At 41.7% G+C, this 14,917-nt stretch overlaps 1 protein-coding gene across 1 annotated transcript in view; it reads left to right on the top strand.

Annotated features, from left to right (window-relative positions):
* LOC135225803 (MAM and LDL-receptor class A domain-containing protein 1-like) overlaps positions 1–13,513 on the top strand; it is a 104,762-nt gene extending 91,249 nt beyond the window's left edge. The window contains 2 exon segments of the mRNA XM_064265299.1: positions 7,411–7,576; positions 12,368–13,513. Coding sequence (XP_064121369.1) covers positions 7,411–7,576; positions 12,368–12,471 — 270 coding nt within the window. The 3' untranslated portion in view covers positions 12,472–13,513.
* Positions 13,514–14,917: the final 1,404 nt, after the last annotated feature.

The raw sequence follows: 14,917 nt of genomic DNA, 5'->3' as shown, positions 1-14,917 counted from the left end.
GACAGGGCTTTTTCCAAGCCTTGAAGTATCTCCACAAAGGTGGGAGCTAAAGCTTCCGAAGGAAGGTGGGTATCCAGTTCTTGTTGCTCGCCATGGGTCGCCTGGAAAAGGTAACCTCCAAGGAGGAGATCCTTTCATCTCCGAACCGGGCATCCTTCGGCTTCCCTTGGAAATTAGCCATGGGTTATCCACTCTCTTGAGATAGCAGACTTGAAACAAGGGTCATCTGTTCAGGCAGGACCTTCGGACTCAAGGGAAGGTAGCTCCAAAGGAATGCTTTCCAGGAAGAGACGCCAGGGTTCTCCTGGGTAAGATAGCCGAGGCCGAAGAACCTCTAACTGGGCAGGAACCCCTGGGCTCGCACAAGGCTGGCCAAAAAGACGGTCTTTATAGTGTGAGAGTGAAACGCTTCCAAAAGGTTGCGTGATGTAGTGCCAAAGCGATAATCAACTTGTTAATAGGTCGTCTGAATCTTATCATAATTTTACTATTACTATGCACGTTTCTTGCAGCTTTGATTAATATATTGAAAAAATACAATACAAAAATGTTCCATCTTTTTTCCAATGTGTTCAGAAGAAAAATCATAAAGTTGATAAGAAACAATATGCATTAGATATAACACAGCAACGTCTAATTGACTAATTGATGATTTTTAGGAATTGTTATATTTTGCGAGTGACTACTTGTCAGCCCACATGGAATGCTCCTAAATTATGGAGGATATTCCTCATTTGAATTGTTTACGGAGTGTACATAAAACCAGACGGATTAATAATAAATCAATAAGTAAATTAATAAACCAGACGGCTTATTAGTAAAATAAATAAATAAATTAACAAACCAGATTAGATAACAATAAATTCATGCATCCACAATGGGTATAAGTATATTTCTAACACTGTTGACAAAGTGTTTATATCTAATTCAATTGTTATGATCTAGGTAATAGATCTTAGAAAGTTGCAAAGGAATTCTGAGCATTTCCAGAGAGTCATACAGTTACCGTCCGAAGGAGTTGGCTATATAGTCTGTTTATGTCGCTCAGTTTTTTGCAACATAAATTGGTGACTTTACCGTCACTCGAACAATTTTGATCTATACCCGTTATATAACGGCTACACATGTATTTATTGCATTAGTTATCAACTCTGGAGCTATTATGATCTGACGTAGCCCCAGAAGGATTCAGATAGTTGCATCGAATTCGGTAGAGATTTTCCGGATCTTTCTCAAATAGTGACCCCAAAGGGCTTTTGGGGGTCGTTATCTAGGACTAATATTTATTGGGGTTGTGAGGTGTGAACAAAGAGGCAGGTAGAAGTGTACTGATCTTTATTACATTGTTGAAGATTACGCTGGCTTTATGCCAGCACGGGCTCTTGCTCACAGAGCAGCCCGTAGGAAAATCTTTATTACAGGTAAGGAAAGTCAAATATACAGCATACGGGCGGAAATGTGGTATCTGACCCGCGAGAGAGTAAAAGTGGGTCGGCGAGAGCTGATTTGTGTTTCTTGCGAGACATATAACTTAAGATATAAAAGTACACAAAACACGATCTTATAAGATATATACATTGGCGGAAAGCCCGCTGAACGCTCTCGAGGAGGGAAGTAAGAACAATGCGATTGTAGAATTAAATACAGAGGAATTTGTGATAAGGCGTTGTCCTTACAAATACTCCCCCCTAAGACAATAATTAGGGTGTAATTGTTGGAGGATTTTAGTGCTTCTGATTGCTACTCGCGGAAACGAGCGGGCTGGTGGAGGCGGCCTCGGGTGCACGAGACCAGCTGCTGTGGTAGATCCTCGGCCTCGGAGTCCTCGGGGATTTTTGGGAATGGGATGCCTCCCCTGCGGTGGTCCTCGGGGGGTTCAACCGTCTTACGAGGGCGGCCGTGGCTACGACTGGGTGGTTTGGCGATCAATGGAGTCGCTTCTTGCTGAGGAGGAGTAGTGAGGCGCCCTATGGGATCCGCATCGGCGTACTCTTCGTCCATCAGGAAAGCTGGTTTCAGTCGGTCGATCATGATCCAGTCCTCGCGACCATTTATGGATATGAAGTACGCCTTGTTGGTGCTTCGGAGGACGCAGAAGTGGCCTTGGTAGGTCTCGTTAGTGGCGGGTGGCGGGCGTCGTCCCTGATGAAGACGTGTTTGCAGGATGATAGGGCCTTTGGGAGGAAGTGTTTGGTTCTGTTGGAGAAGGTCTTGATGCAGGGCGTGAATTTTCCGGCGGATTCCCGAAGTCTGGTGATGGAGATGTCTGTGTCGTTGGCGTTGGTCGGGAAGAACTCGCCTGGGACTGCCAATGGTTCCCTGTATACCTTCTCTGCAGGTGATGCTTCACCGTTCACCCGAGGGGCGGCCCAGAGGCCAAGGAGGACCCACAGTAGTTGGCTCTTCCAGTCCTCGCCTGTGCAGCGTGCCATTAGAGAAGCCTTGAGAGATCGGTGGACCCTTTCCACCATGCTGTTAGCTGCTGGGTTGTAGGCGATGGTGGCGTGTAGCGATGTCCCCATCAGGTGGGCTAGGCCGGTCCACAACTCCGACAGGAAAACAGGTCTGCGGTCTGTCGTGATATCATCCTGCACTCCGAATCGACTGATCCAGCTGGTGAGAAGGGCTTTGGCGCACGCTTTGGTGGTTGCCTCCGACATCGGCGTCGCCTCAGGCCATCTCATGGAGCGGTCGATTATCGTCAGGAGGTATCTGGCGCCTTCCGACGGGGGCAGGGGACCCATGACGTCTATGTGAATGTGGCCGAATCTTCATTTCAGCTGCGGAAATTCGCCCACGCCCGATTCTGTGTGCCGACTTACTTTACTTGTTTGGCACGGAACGCAGGTCCTGGCCCACTCGAGGGAGTCCTTCCAAATTCCGTGCCAGACAAACTTCTCTGTTAGGAGGTGCATCGTCATCCGGCCCGAGGGGTGCGAGAGTCCATGTATGACATTGAATACGGCTCTCCTGTGGGAGAATGGAATCAGCGGGGGCAGGCGACCCGTGCTGATGTCGCAGAGGAGTGTTATGCCTGTGGGTCCGAAGGGCACGTCCTCCCACTTGAGGGCGGTGATGGCTATGTGATATGCGGCAGTCTCCGGGTCGGGGGCCTGTTCCCGGGCGAGGTCTTCGTAATCGATCCCGAGGTACACAGCGTTGATCTCTATCCTTGAGAGGGCGTCAGCCACGGCGTTCTTCTCGCCGGGGACGTAATGGATGGTGCAGCCGAACTCAGCGATGGCTGCCAGGTGCCTCTGTTGTCTCGCTGACCAGGCGTCGCCCGCCTTGGTGAAGGTGTGCACCAAGGGGCGGTGGTCTGTCCTGATAGCGGAAGTGGCGCACTGCTTGGTACACCACCAGGAGCTTGCGGTCGAATGTGCTGTATCTCGTCTCGGCGGGCGACAGCTTTTTACTGTAGAAGGCGAGCGGCTGGGCCCCGCCCTGGACCATCTATTCGAGGACGGCCCCACAGGCGACGTTGCTGGCGTCAGTGGTGAGGTGTAAGGGTGCCGTGGGGTCCTGGTGGGACAAGGTTGCGGCTCTGGCGAGGGCCATCTTCGTGTCGTGGAAGGCCTGCGCTTGTTCTGCTTCCCACGTCAGGTTCTTTGGTTTGCCCTTCAGGACCTGTGTTAGAGGGGACATGGTGCGGGCGACGTCGGAGATGAACCGGCGGTAGTAATTCACCATCCCGATGAATTCTTGCGGGGCCTTGACCGTAGTTGGGGTCAGAAACTTCTGCACCGAATCCACCTTTGAGGCCATGGGGCGCACGCTTGCTGCAGAGATCTCGTGTCCGAGGAAGTCCACCCTCTTGGTGGTGTAATTGTCGAATTGGATGACCAGCCCGTTTTCCTGCAGACGTTTCAGAACCGCTCGGGCATGGTGTAGGTGCTCCTCCGGGGACCTGGAAAAGACGCATAAGGGCAGGTCCCCCAGGATGCTGTCCATCAGGCGCTGGAAGGTGGCCCCTGCATTTCTCAGGCCGAAGGTGGAGTAATGGAAGACGTAAGAGCCGAAGGGCATGATGATGGCAGTCTTGGGAACGTCCTCGGGATGCACCGGAACCTGAAAATAAGATTTTAAAAGGTCCATTTTTGTGAAGATTTTTGCTCCATGCAGGGCCCCAATCAAGTCCTGCATGTTTGGCAGGGGGTAGTGATCGGGGATAGTAGCGAGGTTGAATCTCCTGTAGTCTCCGCAGGGCCTCCAGGTGCCGTCAGGCTTCCGTACCATGTGGAGGGGTGAAGCCCAAGGGCTTGATGCTTTCTGGCAGATACCCATTCGTTGCATTTCGGAGAACGCCCTTTTTGCATCCTGAAGGCGGCCCGGAGGGAGTCGTTGGAACTTTGTGTGCATCAGGGTGGAATATTCCATGCTTGGGTGGTGTCCCCGCCACCTGACGAAGTTCTGGTTTGAAAACTTCGGGGAATTCTTGCAGGAGGTTGCCGTACTTATGGGGGGCAATGGTGCAAATTGTGGGGGCACCTGGGCCTGCGCAAGCGGTAGGAAATGTCATGTCCCCATGTCAAGGAGGCGTTTGCGACCCACGTCAACCAGGAAGCCGTTGTGCACCAGGAAATCCGCCCCCAGTAGTGGAATCTTGACATCTGCGATGGTGAAACTCCAGACGTATTTGCGCCCCAAGATGGATATCTCGAGGGACTTTGTGCCGTAGGAGTGGATGGGCGTCCCGTTTGCAGCGACGAGGGCGGTTGGGTTGTCAGGCCTGTGGCTGCGGTCATTTCCTGATGGCGGGAATATTGAGTGCATTGCCCCGGTGTCCACCAGCATCCTCCGGCCGGAGATCGCGTTGTGGACATAAAACCCTACGGGGTGTGGTTCAGACGAGGCCGCTGCCACGGGCGACTTTGATTTTGAATGCCGTCGTAGTTTTTTGGCTGCTGGAAGGTGCAGGGGCTTTCGCATCTCTTGGAGTACCTTCCGAACTTACGGTGGTACTGGCACCAAGAGTTTTCACCCCGCTGCGTGTGGGAGGACTTTCTCTGGGTCACGGCGCCGATCTCTTGCGTTGGGTCATCTTCTTCTTCTCCCTTCTCTGCAGCTAGGCACACGGAGGATCGGGGAGTGGTGAGCCTTGCAGCCTTGCTCGACAGCGTCAGCTTTTTAGCTTTCTCCAATAATTCGTCGTTGGGGAGGGTGTATGCGTCTGTTAGCTGTCCTTGGACATCTGTCTCGAGTTGCCGCAGGAATATTTCGCGGCTCAGGCAGATTTCCTTCTTCTTCCCATCAGGACCTACTTCGGGCAGGCGAAGGAGGCCCATCACCATGTCCCAGGCATCCTGTGGGTCTGCGCCTCGTATCGGGTTTGTAACTAGGTCAAGGGCGCAGGCGGCTTTCTCCGCGATGGGAGTGGAGTAGGCTGTTACGAGTCTTGTCTTTAATTCGTCGAGTGTGACTGGTTCGGTCTGTGCCCGACCGGTCAGCCAGGGGGTTATTCGGATGAATACTTCTGCCGGGAGGACTGACATGATGAAGTCAGCCTGCAGTACCTTATCTGAGAGTCCCGCGACCCGGAATTGCCCTTCAGCTCGGATGAACCAGACGGTTGGGTTCGGAACTGTCTGCGTCCATTGTCCACTCTCACAAAACGGTCAACAGGAGTCGTAAATGGCAGGCCAAACCGTTTGAGGAACGCCTGAACACACCTGGGAAGGTATGCTGTAGTATTTAGTCCTTTAGAGGCGTTGGTTTTTTCCACGGTAGGAGCTTTCAGAGATCTAAACTGAGGCGCCGTGTGAGTCCGCTAAAGATCTCTGAAGGTGAGCGGCGGTAGTTAGTCTCTTAATGGCTTAGCCAAAGCCGCTTGGGTCACCGTCCAAACCGGGAGGTCACCAGTTGTGAGGTGTGAATAAAGAGGCAGGTAGAAGTGTACTGATCTTTATTATGTTGTTGTTGTTTAAGATTAAGCTGGCTTTATGCCAGCACGGGCACTTGCTCAAAAGCAGCCCGTAGGATCTTTATTACAGGTAAGGAAATTCAAATATACAGCATGCGGCGGAAATGTGGCATCCGACCCGCGAGAGAGTAAAAGTGGGTCGGCGAGAGCCGATTTGTGTTTCTTGCGAGACATATAACTTAAAATATAAAAGTACACAAAACATGATCTTATAAGATATATACATTGGCGGAAAGCCCGCTGAACGCTCTCGAGGAGGGAAGTAAGAACAACGCGATTGTATAATTAAATACAGAGGAATTTGCAATAAGGCGTTGTCCTTACAGGGTCATTATCTTTATGATATTTACAGTCTTTTGTTTATGTTTAAACGGTCTTCCCCAACGGGGTTGTACTAAACACCCCGCGAAGGTGGATTACATACAAGGTTAAAACTCGTAGTAGTCACTATCAAGGGAAGAACTGATTTTCCTAATATCCTGTGTTTGTGTGCGTGAGTTTTTCAGTTGATGAAGAGGAGGTCGAAAGTTGGACTTCCATCCGGCATTATGCGTAGGCAATTAAACCCACATGTCTTGGTACAAAAGAGACTTAGAAAAACACAAGGGCTGAAGATGAGATCACGGAAATATGTAATTCCGAGAAAGTAAATTAAGTATCACCTTCTGGCCAAACCATTACGGCATCATTTAACATGTCAAAAATGACCCAAAGGAGTTCATAATGAAGGTATCTTGCGGTCAACGAGAAGTTATTTACAAATAAACCTAAAGTCCGATAACAACAAGTTCTCTTAAAGCGATAATAACATGCATTTAAATAAGCTTTATCACCCATAATCAATTCCGGGAGAAAATAAAGCAATGAATTATTGTAAATGAGGGAGAGGGGGCTGGGGGGTGTGGTGGGATGGGGGGGGGGGGGGGTTGGTTGCTGTGGGAAATGGCAAAAATGGCAGAAATGGCAAAAGGAAAGATAAAGTTGAATGATTCATGATGGTATATCGGAATAGGGTGTTCATCAGCTCGGGGATGGCTGCTTATTAATAAAGTAAATTGTTTGTACAGTAAATTCCGGTTTCATGCAGAAATCTTATATTTCTGTAAATTATGTCAAATTTTATTTTTAATGCAAAGGAGTAAAACATTTCTCTGTCCATAGGGTCATGAAAACTAATGGCACAGTAGGCAACAGATTTTTTGGTGTATGGTTGTGACATCATCAGTTCAGTAATGACCTGTTCACAGTACTGTTCTTGTATACTGTTGACTTGTGATTTTAGTAACGAGCATTTTCACTTGGAATATTCAGAGCGGAATTTCACTGTGGCTAATATATCTGTTTACAACCTGATTATAGAAAGTCTTCACTTGACAGTTAGGAAGCAAACACTGAAAGTATTTCACATTATTTATTGTAGCTATAAATTTTTCTTTTGAAATATTCAAGCTCCCTAAAATGTATTTTTCAAGTATCTGTAATTTTTTCAGTTGTGGTCTCTGGAAGCTTTAAACATTGGAACACAAAGACCAGACTGGAGTTTTGGACAAGTGAAAGTGATGCCTACAGGAAGCTACAGAGTATCCTTTGTAGGTATGGCAAGTAATGGTGGTTTTGCCATTGATGACGTGAAGGCTTACCAAGGAGATTGTCAAAGTAAGTTTATCTTCGAGGTTTTCCTTTTTATTTTAGAATTTCCACGTGCAGTTCAATTTTGAATCAGGATGTGCAACATAACCGGCATGTTCTAGCTACTTCAGAGTTTACTTGCTAATTCAAATGCGGTTTTTTTTTATAGTTTGTGGCCGAAAATACCAAATATGTAAGTTAATAGTGTGAAAGGACGAAAAAAGGAAGGCAAAATTATATAAGGTGAAAAGAACGGAAATAAATAAGACTAATATATAAGAACTGGACTTAGAACCAGGTTATGAATTAAGATCTTTACAAGCACTGTACTTATATTTATCACTAAACGTAGTCATATAATTGTATTGGTTTCTTATACGCAAAAAGGATAGAAGGATGACACTTGAAATAAGATCTATGATGGACTGCCATTGCCATGAGGGAACTAGTCTGCAGTTCAAGGACATTAGAATATAACATATGTCCTCATTATAAACCATTATCAAAATAATATAATTTGTTTGTTATTTTCCGTAAAATACAACTGTTTTAACTATAACAACAGCATGACATATGTCGTATACAAAACAAGTTAATGTAAATCATATTCAGATATCTCACAAGGTTACAGCTTCCAGGTCATGAAACTTTTACATACGCTAATAATGAGCTTTATGGTGTAAACATTAAAAAACAAGTTGTATATATATAATATTATATATATATATATATAATATATATAATATTATCTAATAGGATATATATATATATCTTGTATATATAGATATAATATATATATACAACTGTCTTTAATATCCAGCTCGTACTAACTCGGAAATAATATGTATACATAATTCCGAAGGGGAATTATGAACAGAAAATGAGAGTGAAAACCTTTTTTAGAACCCCCAGAATTACTTTCCAAGATAAGGAATGAATGTAACTCGTAATCTGTTCATAAAATCAATATAGTAATTTCTAAAAGGGTAATCAGAAGATAAACAATCACAGGAGCTCTGTCTGGCACCGCGGCACTTGTGATGTTAATTCTACTATTCACAATAGGAAGGAAAAAGGTGCCACTAGGTAGCAAGAAAATGTACTAACCTACAGGATAACGTACACCAACACCACCAGCACGACCAACCCAACAGAAACCAAAACAGCAACTGTCTTGGAAAAGGCGCCTGGAAAAGCAAATCGTGGAGATGAGATCTGACTTGAGTAAACTGAAAGAGATGGCAGATTAAAGGCTAAGAAGCAAGAAAACAAGGGAGGAACTGAACGAGAAATACAAAGTACAGGAGAGGGGACTAAACGACACAATAGAAGATGTAAAACAGAGGCTTAAGGCCAAAGCACATAAGATCCAATGGTACATGAACAAGAATACGGGATACCAACAGAACAAACTATTCGGAACCAACCAGAAAAGACTATACAGAGGGGAAGACAACCACCAAGAAATTCCTGAAGCCAAACCAAGTAAGAGACTCTAGGAAAACTTATGGAGCAATCCAGTATCACACAACAAACATACAACATAGCTCCAGGAAGTCAGGGCAGGGCAGAAGAAAAAGGGAGAATAAAACAAAGATTCACTGAGATCACGACAGACACAATCAGACACCAACTAAAGAAAATGCCCAACTGGAAAGCCCCAGGTCCCGATGAAGTCCATGGATACTGGCCCAAAAACCTTAAGGCCCTACACCCACAAACAGCAGAACAACTCCAGCATTGTATCGCAAGCCACCATGCGCCCAAATGGAGGATCACAGAAAGAACATCCTTAATAAAGAAAGACAAGAGTAAGGGAAATATAGCCAGTAACTACAGGCCTATCACCTGCCTACCAACAGAAACGCTGCAGAAGTGTAGGGGAACAAAAGACCAGCTCCTTATAGACAAAATGGTAGTGAAGAACAGTAGGAGAAGGAAAACTTAAGCATGGTATGGATTAACTATAAGAAAGCCTTCGACATGATACCACACACATGGCTAATTTATGTTGCAAAGGAAAACACCATCAGCTTATTCAAAAATACAATGCACAACTGGAATACAATACTTATAAGCTCTGGAATAAGACTAGCATAGGTTAATATCAGGAGAGGGATCTTCCAGGGCGACTCAACTGTCCCACTACTCTTCGTAGTAGCCATGATTCTCACGACAAAAGTACTGCAGAAGATGGATGCTGGGTACCAGCTCAAGAAAAGAGGCAACAGAATTAACCATCTGATGTTCATGGATGACATCAAGCTGTATGGTAAGAGCATCAAGGAAATAGATACCCTAATCCAGACTGCAAGGATTTTATCTTGGGATATCAGGATGGAGTTTGGAATAGAAAAATGTGCCCATAGTCAACATACAAAAGGGCAAAGTAACTAGGACTGAAGGGATAAAGCTACCAGATGGGAGCAACATCAAACACATAGATGAAACAGTATACAAATACCTGGGAATATTGGAAGGAGGGGATATAAAACACCAAGAGATGAAGGACAAGATCAGGAAAGAGTGTATGCAGAGACTTAAGGAGATACTCAAGTCAAAACTCAAAGCCAGAAATAGGATAAAAACCATAAACACATGGGCACCAGTAATCAGATACAGCGCAGGAATAGTGGAATGGACGAAGGCAGAACTCTGCAGCATAGACCAGAAAACTAGGAAACATAGGGCAATACACAAAGCACTACACCTAAGAGCAAATATGGACAGACTATACATAACACGAAAGGAAGGAGGGAGAGGACTACTAAGCATTGAGGACTGCGTCAACATCGAGGACAGAGCAATGGGGCAATATCTGAAAACCAGTGAAGACAAGTGGCTCAAGAGTGCATGGGAAGAAGGACTGATAAAAGTAGACGAAGACCCAGAAATATGCAGACAGGAGAATGACAAACAGAACAGAGGAATGGCACAACTAACCAATGCACAGACAATACATGAGACAGACTAAAGAACTGGCCAGCATTGAAACATAGCAATGGCTACAGAGGGGAGAGCTAAGGAATGATAACAGTGGCACAAGATCAGGCTCTAAGAACCAGATAAGTTCAAAGAACGATACATGAAAATAACATCTCTCCCATATACAGGAAGTGCAATACAAAAAATGAGGCCCTAAACCACATAGCAAGCAAATGCCCACCACTTGCACAGAACCAATACAAAAAGAGGCATGATTCAGTGGCAAAAGCCTTCCACTGGAGCCTGTGCAAGAAACACCAGCTACCTTGTAGTAATAAGTGGTACGAGCACCAACCTGAAGGAGTGATAGAAAATGATCAGGCAATGATCCTCTAGGTCTATGGTATCAGAACAGATAGGGTGATACGTGCAAATAGACTAGACGTGATGTTGATTGCCAAAATCAAGAAGAAAGTATCACTCATTGATATTGCAATACCATGGGACATCAGAATTGAAGAGAAAGAAAGGGAAAAAATGGATAAGTATTAAGGCTTGAAAATAGAAATAAGAAGGATATGGGATATGCCAGTGGAAATTGTACCCAAAATCATAGGAACACTAGGCACGATCCCAAGATCCCTGAAAAGGAATCTAGAATAACTAGAAGCTGAAGTAGTTCCAGGACTCATGCAGAAGAGTGTGCTCCTAGAAACAGCGCACGTACTAAGGAAAGTGATGGACGCCTAAGAAGGAAGGATGCAACCCGGAATCCCACGCTATGAATACCACCCTGTCGAATTGGAGGACTGTGATAGCCCTCCCCCCAAAAAATAATGATAACTTGTATTATATGGTTACTTTGTAAATTTAAAAAAAATTCATGCTTTGCGATTGCAAACCTTATGCAATATAATGAAAAGTTGAGATTTCTTTTTATTTCTGTGTTGATCAAAACATAGGGGCTGTTATAAATAATCATAAGACATTTATTGTCACTTACAGAATTTGTGGAATGAAACAGTAACAATAAATCAAATTAGAGTAAACCCACACCATGCAGTAAGAAATTAATTATATATAATGTGCTATTAAACTGTCAGGAGTGGGCACACCTGTTTAAGACAATTTCACAGTAGCACCCATCACAAATGTACCCCAAATATTACGATGTACTTTTACTAGAACCCATAGTTATACCTCTCATTGTTGGTTAAATCACGTATTATTAGTATTAAAAAGTACGACTTAAAGGTTCATGCCTAACCTTAATGAAGTGAAATCTGGATCAAGGTAAGTTAATTTGGCTGGCAGGTGGGGACTCATGAATGTAAAGGACGCAATACAGTATAAACTGCGAACTATTACATATTTTATGAGACCGTCCTCATTTCAATTGTGAACAAATTGAAAGTTTGTATCTAAATTTCTGAGAGAAATTTTGTCAGTTGTCAATTAAGTGTTAAGAAGTAGTACCTGTTAGGTGAGAGATATATGTTTTATAAACGAAAAAGATCCTCGAGGCCAGACTATGATTTTAGATTGTAATTCAGTAGGCTGATCAATCTAAATAAATAATAATAATAATAATAATAAAATAATAATAATAATAATAATAATAATAATAATAATAATAATAATAATAATATGTAGTAGTAATGATAATTAGGAGGTGCTTTGTCTCGCTCTCCCTAATTGGCACAAACGTCTGATATATTGCAAATGGTGGAGGTACATGGTGAACTATGTGAAGTTTTACTTTTAATAGGTACTCAGAACACTGTTTCTTTACCGAATAGGTTTTAAGCAACAAATCATGTAAGTTTGTAATTTTGGAAAAAAAGACTTGAATTATGGTATGTATTTTTTAACATTCATCTTTTAATCTTCTAGCTCGTCCAACAACTGCTGCACCCACTAAAGACGGAGGAAAAGACAGCGGTACCAGCGATACTGGGACAAATGAGAGTGACAATCCACTTATTGGACCAAATTAGTCATGATGAGGTGTGTGGAGAATGAAGATTACAACTGATGAAAAATGTGCTATGTGCTCAGGTGCATCGGTTGAATCCAGATAATTTTTGCATTCCAGTAGTTTGACGATGTTCCTAGGCATATTGCTCGTTTGATATTTATTCAACGGAAAATACTATTTTTGGATTTCAAACTCGTGCATCAAAGCTTGCTGTCTATACAGGCCATTTCAGAATATTTGAACAGCAACTGATATTCACACTGGTCATTTATTTGCTATATTTTCAGAGCCTAAATGTACAGTTGTTATGAAACGTTTTACGGGGATGCTGCATTAGCAATGAGATGCTGCACAATTTAAAGTATCAAAGAAAACAGGATGATATAATGAGCGCTAGTCTAGTACCAGTTATGTCATGAACATGTACAGTATTCTTTAGTCTGAATTTTACTATTGGTTTTGTACCAGTTGTATATTTAGGACAATGGAAACTGTGCCTTTATATGTTTTGTTTGAGAAAAAATTCCAAATAGTACAATATCTATTAAACTTGTAAGTATGGGAGCTTTAATGTTAATCTAATAGTAGATGCTATGGCACAAAGTGTCCCTTTTAATTAACTATGTAGGAAACTATTTATCTGGTTGCACAAAGCAAGACTTAATAATTATTTGTCAACTAGCAAGCACTCGGATTTCATGGAACTGAGCTTAAAGGATCCTACGTATCTCAGATTTCATGAATATTTTGAAAAGTTTTTATATTCTTATGCCATAAATTAATTTTCTAGAACTGAAGCAGTATACAGAAATATATAATATGTGACAACAGATTTTAAAGTTTAGGAGCAGATCAACCGGTGGTTGTTCATGAAGTGGATGAACTGGAACAATCATATGGGCACTTTCCTTTCACTCTTTCCCAGAAGGTAAAAGCTATTCAGCAATTTGTGAACTTTTGCATCTTAAACCTTTCAACGGTAGTTCTTTATTTAATATGTCTAGAATTTTGAATGTGTAGATATCATTTAAAATTTTTTCAATGGTAATAGTTTATATATATATGTGTGTATATATATATATATATATATATATATATATATATATGTATGTATGTAGTATATACATATACATACTATATATATATATATATATATATAGATATATATATATATATATATCTATCTATATATATATATAGATATATCTATATATATACTATATATGATATATTATCTTATATATATATATATAAAGATATATATATATATAGATATCTATATATATCTATATATATCTATATATATCATATAGATTATATATATATATATATACTCTATATAGATATATATATATATATATATATATATATCCTATATATATATAATATATATATATATATTAATATATATATATATATATATTATATATATATATATATATATATATATATGTGTGCGTGTGTCTGTCATAAGACTATTTACTTTGTTCGATTAGGCTTGACTCATTTCAAATGAACCCGAGATCATTTTTCTGTTTACTAGTTCCTTTATGATTATAAAATAATGAATGATCTATCTTGAAGGGTACAACCGTCAATACTGAAAGTACAAGAATTCGCTCTAGAATCTACAGTCAAAACACAAGTCTTGTTCATTTGCCTCAAGACGAACTTTCTCGCCAGGACATTTGCCATATCATTTTACAACTATAGAAATCCATAAACATTATGTTTCTCATTTCCTTCCCCAGAAAACCTTCTTTGTTGACTAGATTTTGATCTTCACTGCAGTACCTGTATGCCTATATTCATGTTTGCCTCCATAAGACTAATGGACGGATGTTGTGGTTTACATGCGTATGCATTGAAGATGTAAAATATTTTTAGTCTATAAATGCCTTTTAATTACTCTTATAAAATATAAATTGTTCATTTAAGCAATGGGGAATTTCAGTTGATGGGAGGCATCTTCATGATCTTTTCAATATAGATATGTAACAGAGCAAATATCTTTTACCACTGAATATGAAGGGTTAATATACGATCATTTCATACTTAGGCAGTAAAAGGATTTCTCGGTACTCTGTATAATGCCTATTATGACATTGTACTTAACTAGTGCATTAACATAGACCTTAACATTATTATATAGATAGATGTGAGAGTCCATTAATTTTAAATGTGTGACTATTACAAGACTAACTGTACATTACAGTTAGAGTAGTATTCTATAAAATTTATGTACAGCGCACACAATATTATTGTTCATTTGATTATAAGAAATAAAGAAAATACTGATGTAATGATATTCTGAACACGAATATTTTTTGATATTGTAAATCCTTTTAGTTAAATGTATCAGTCACATACCAAGGATGATAAGATCTTAAGAGTTGTTAGTTATAACTCTACTTAGTATGGTTTAATTAAGTCTGATATTTTTAGTTCATCATTTCATTATTTCC

The sequence above is a fragment of the Macrobrachium nipponense genome, chromosome 13 (assembly GCF_015104395.2).
Source record: "Macrobrachium nipponense isolate FS-2020 chromosome 13, ASM1510439v2, whole genome shotgun sequence".
NCBI lineage: Eukaryota > Metazoa > Arthropoda > Malacostraca > Decapoda > Palaemonidae > Macrobrachium > Macrobrachium nipponense.
Note: the sequence above shows the minus strand (reverse complement) of the source record. Positions and strands in the feature narration are given on the sequence as shown.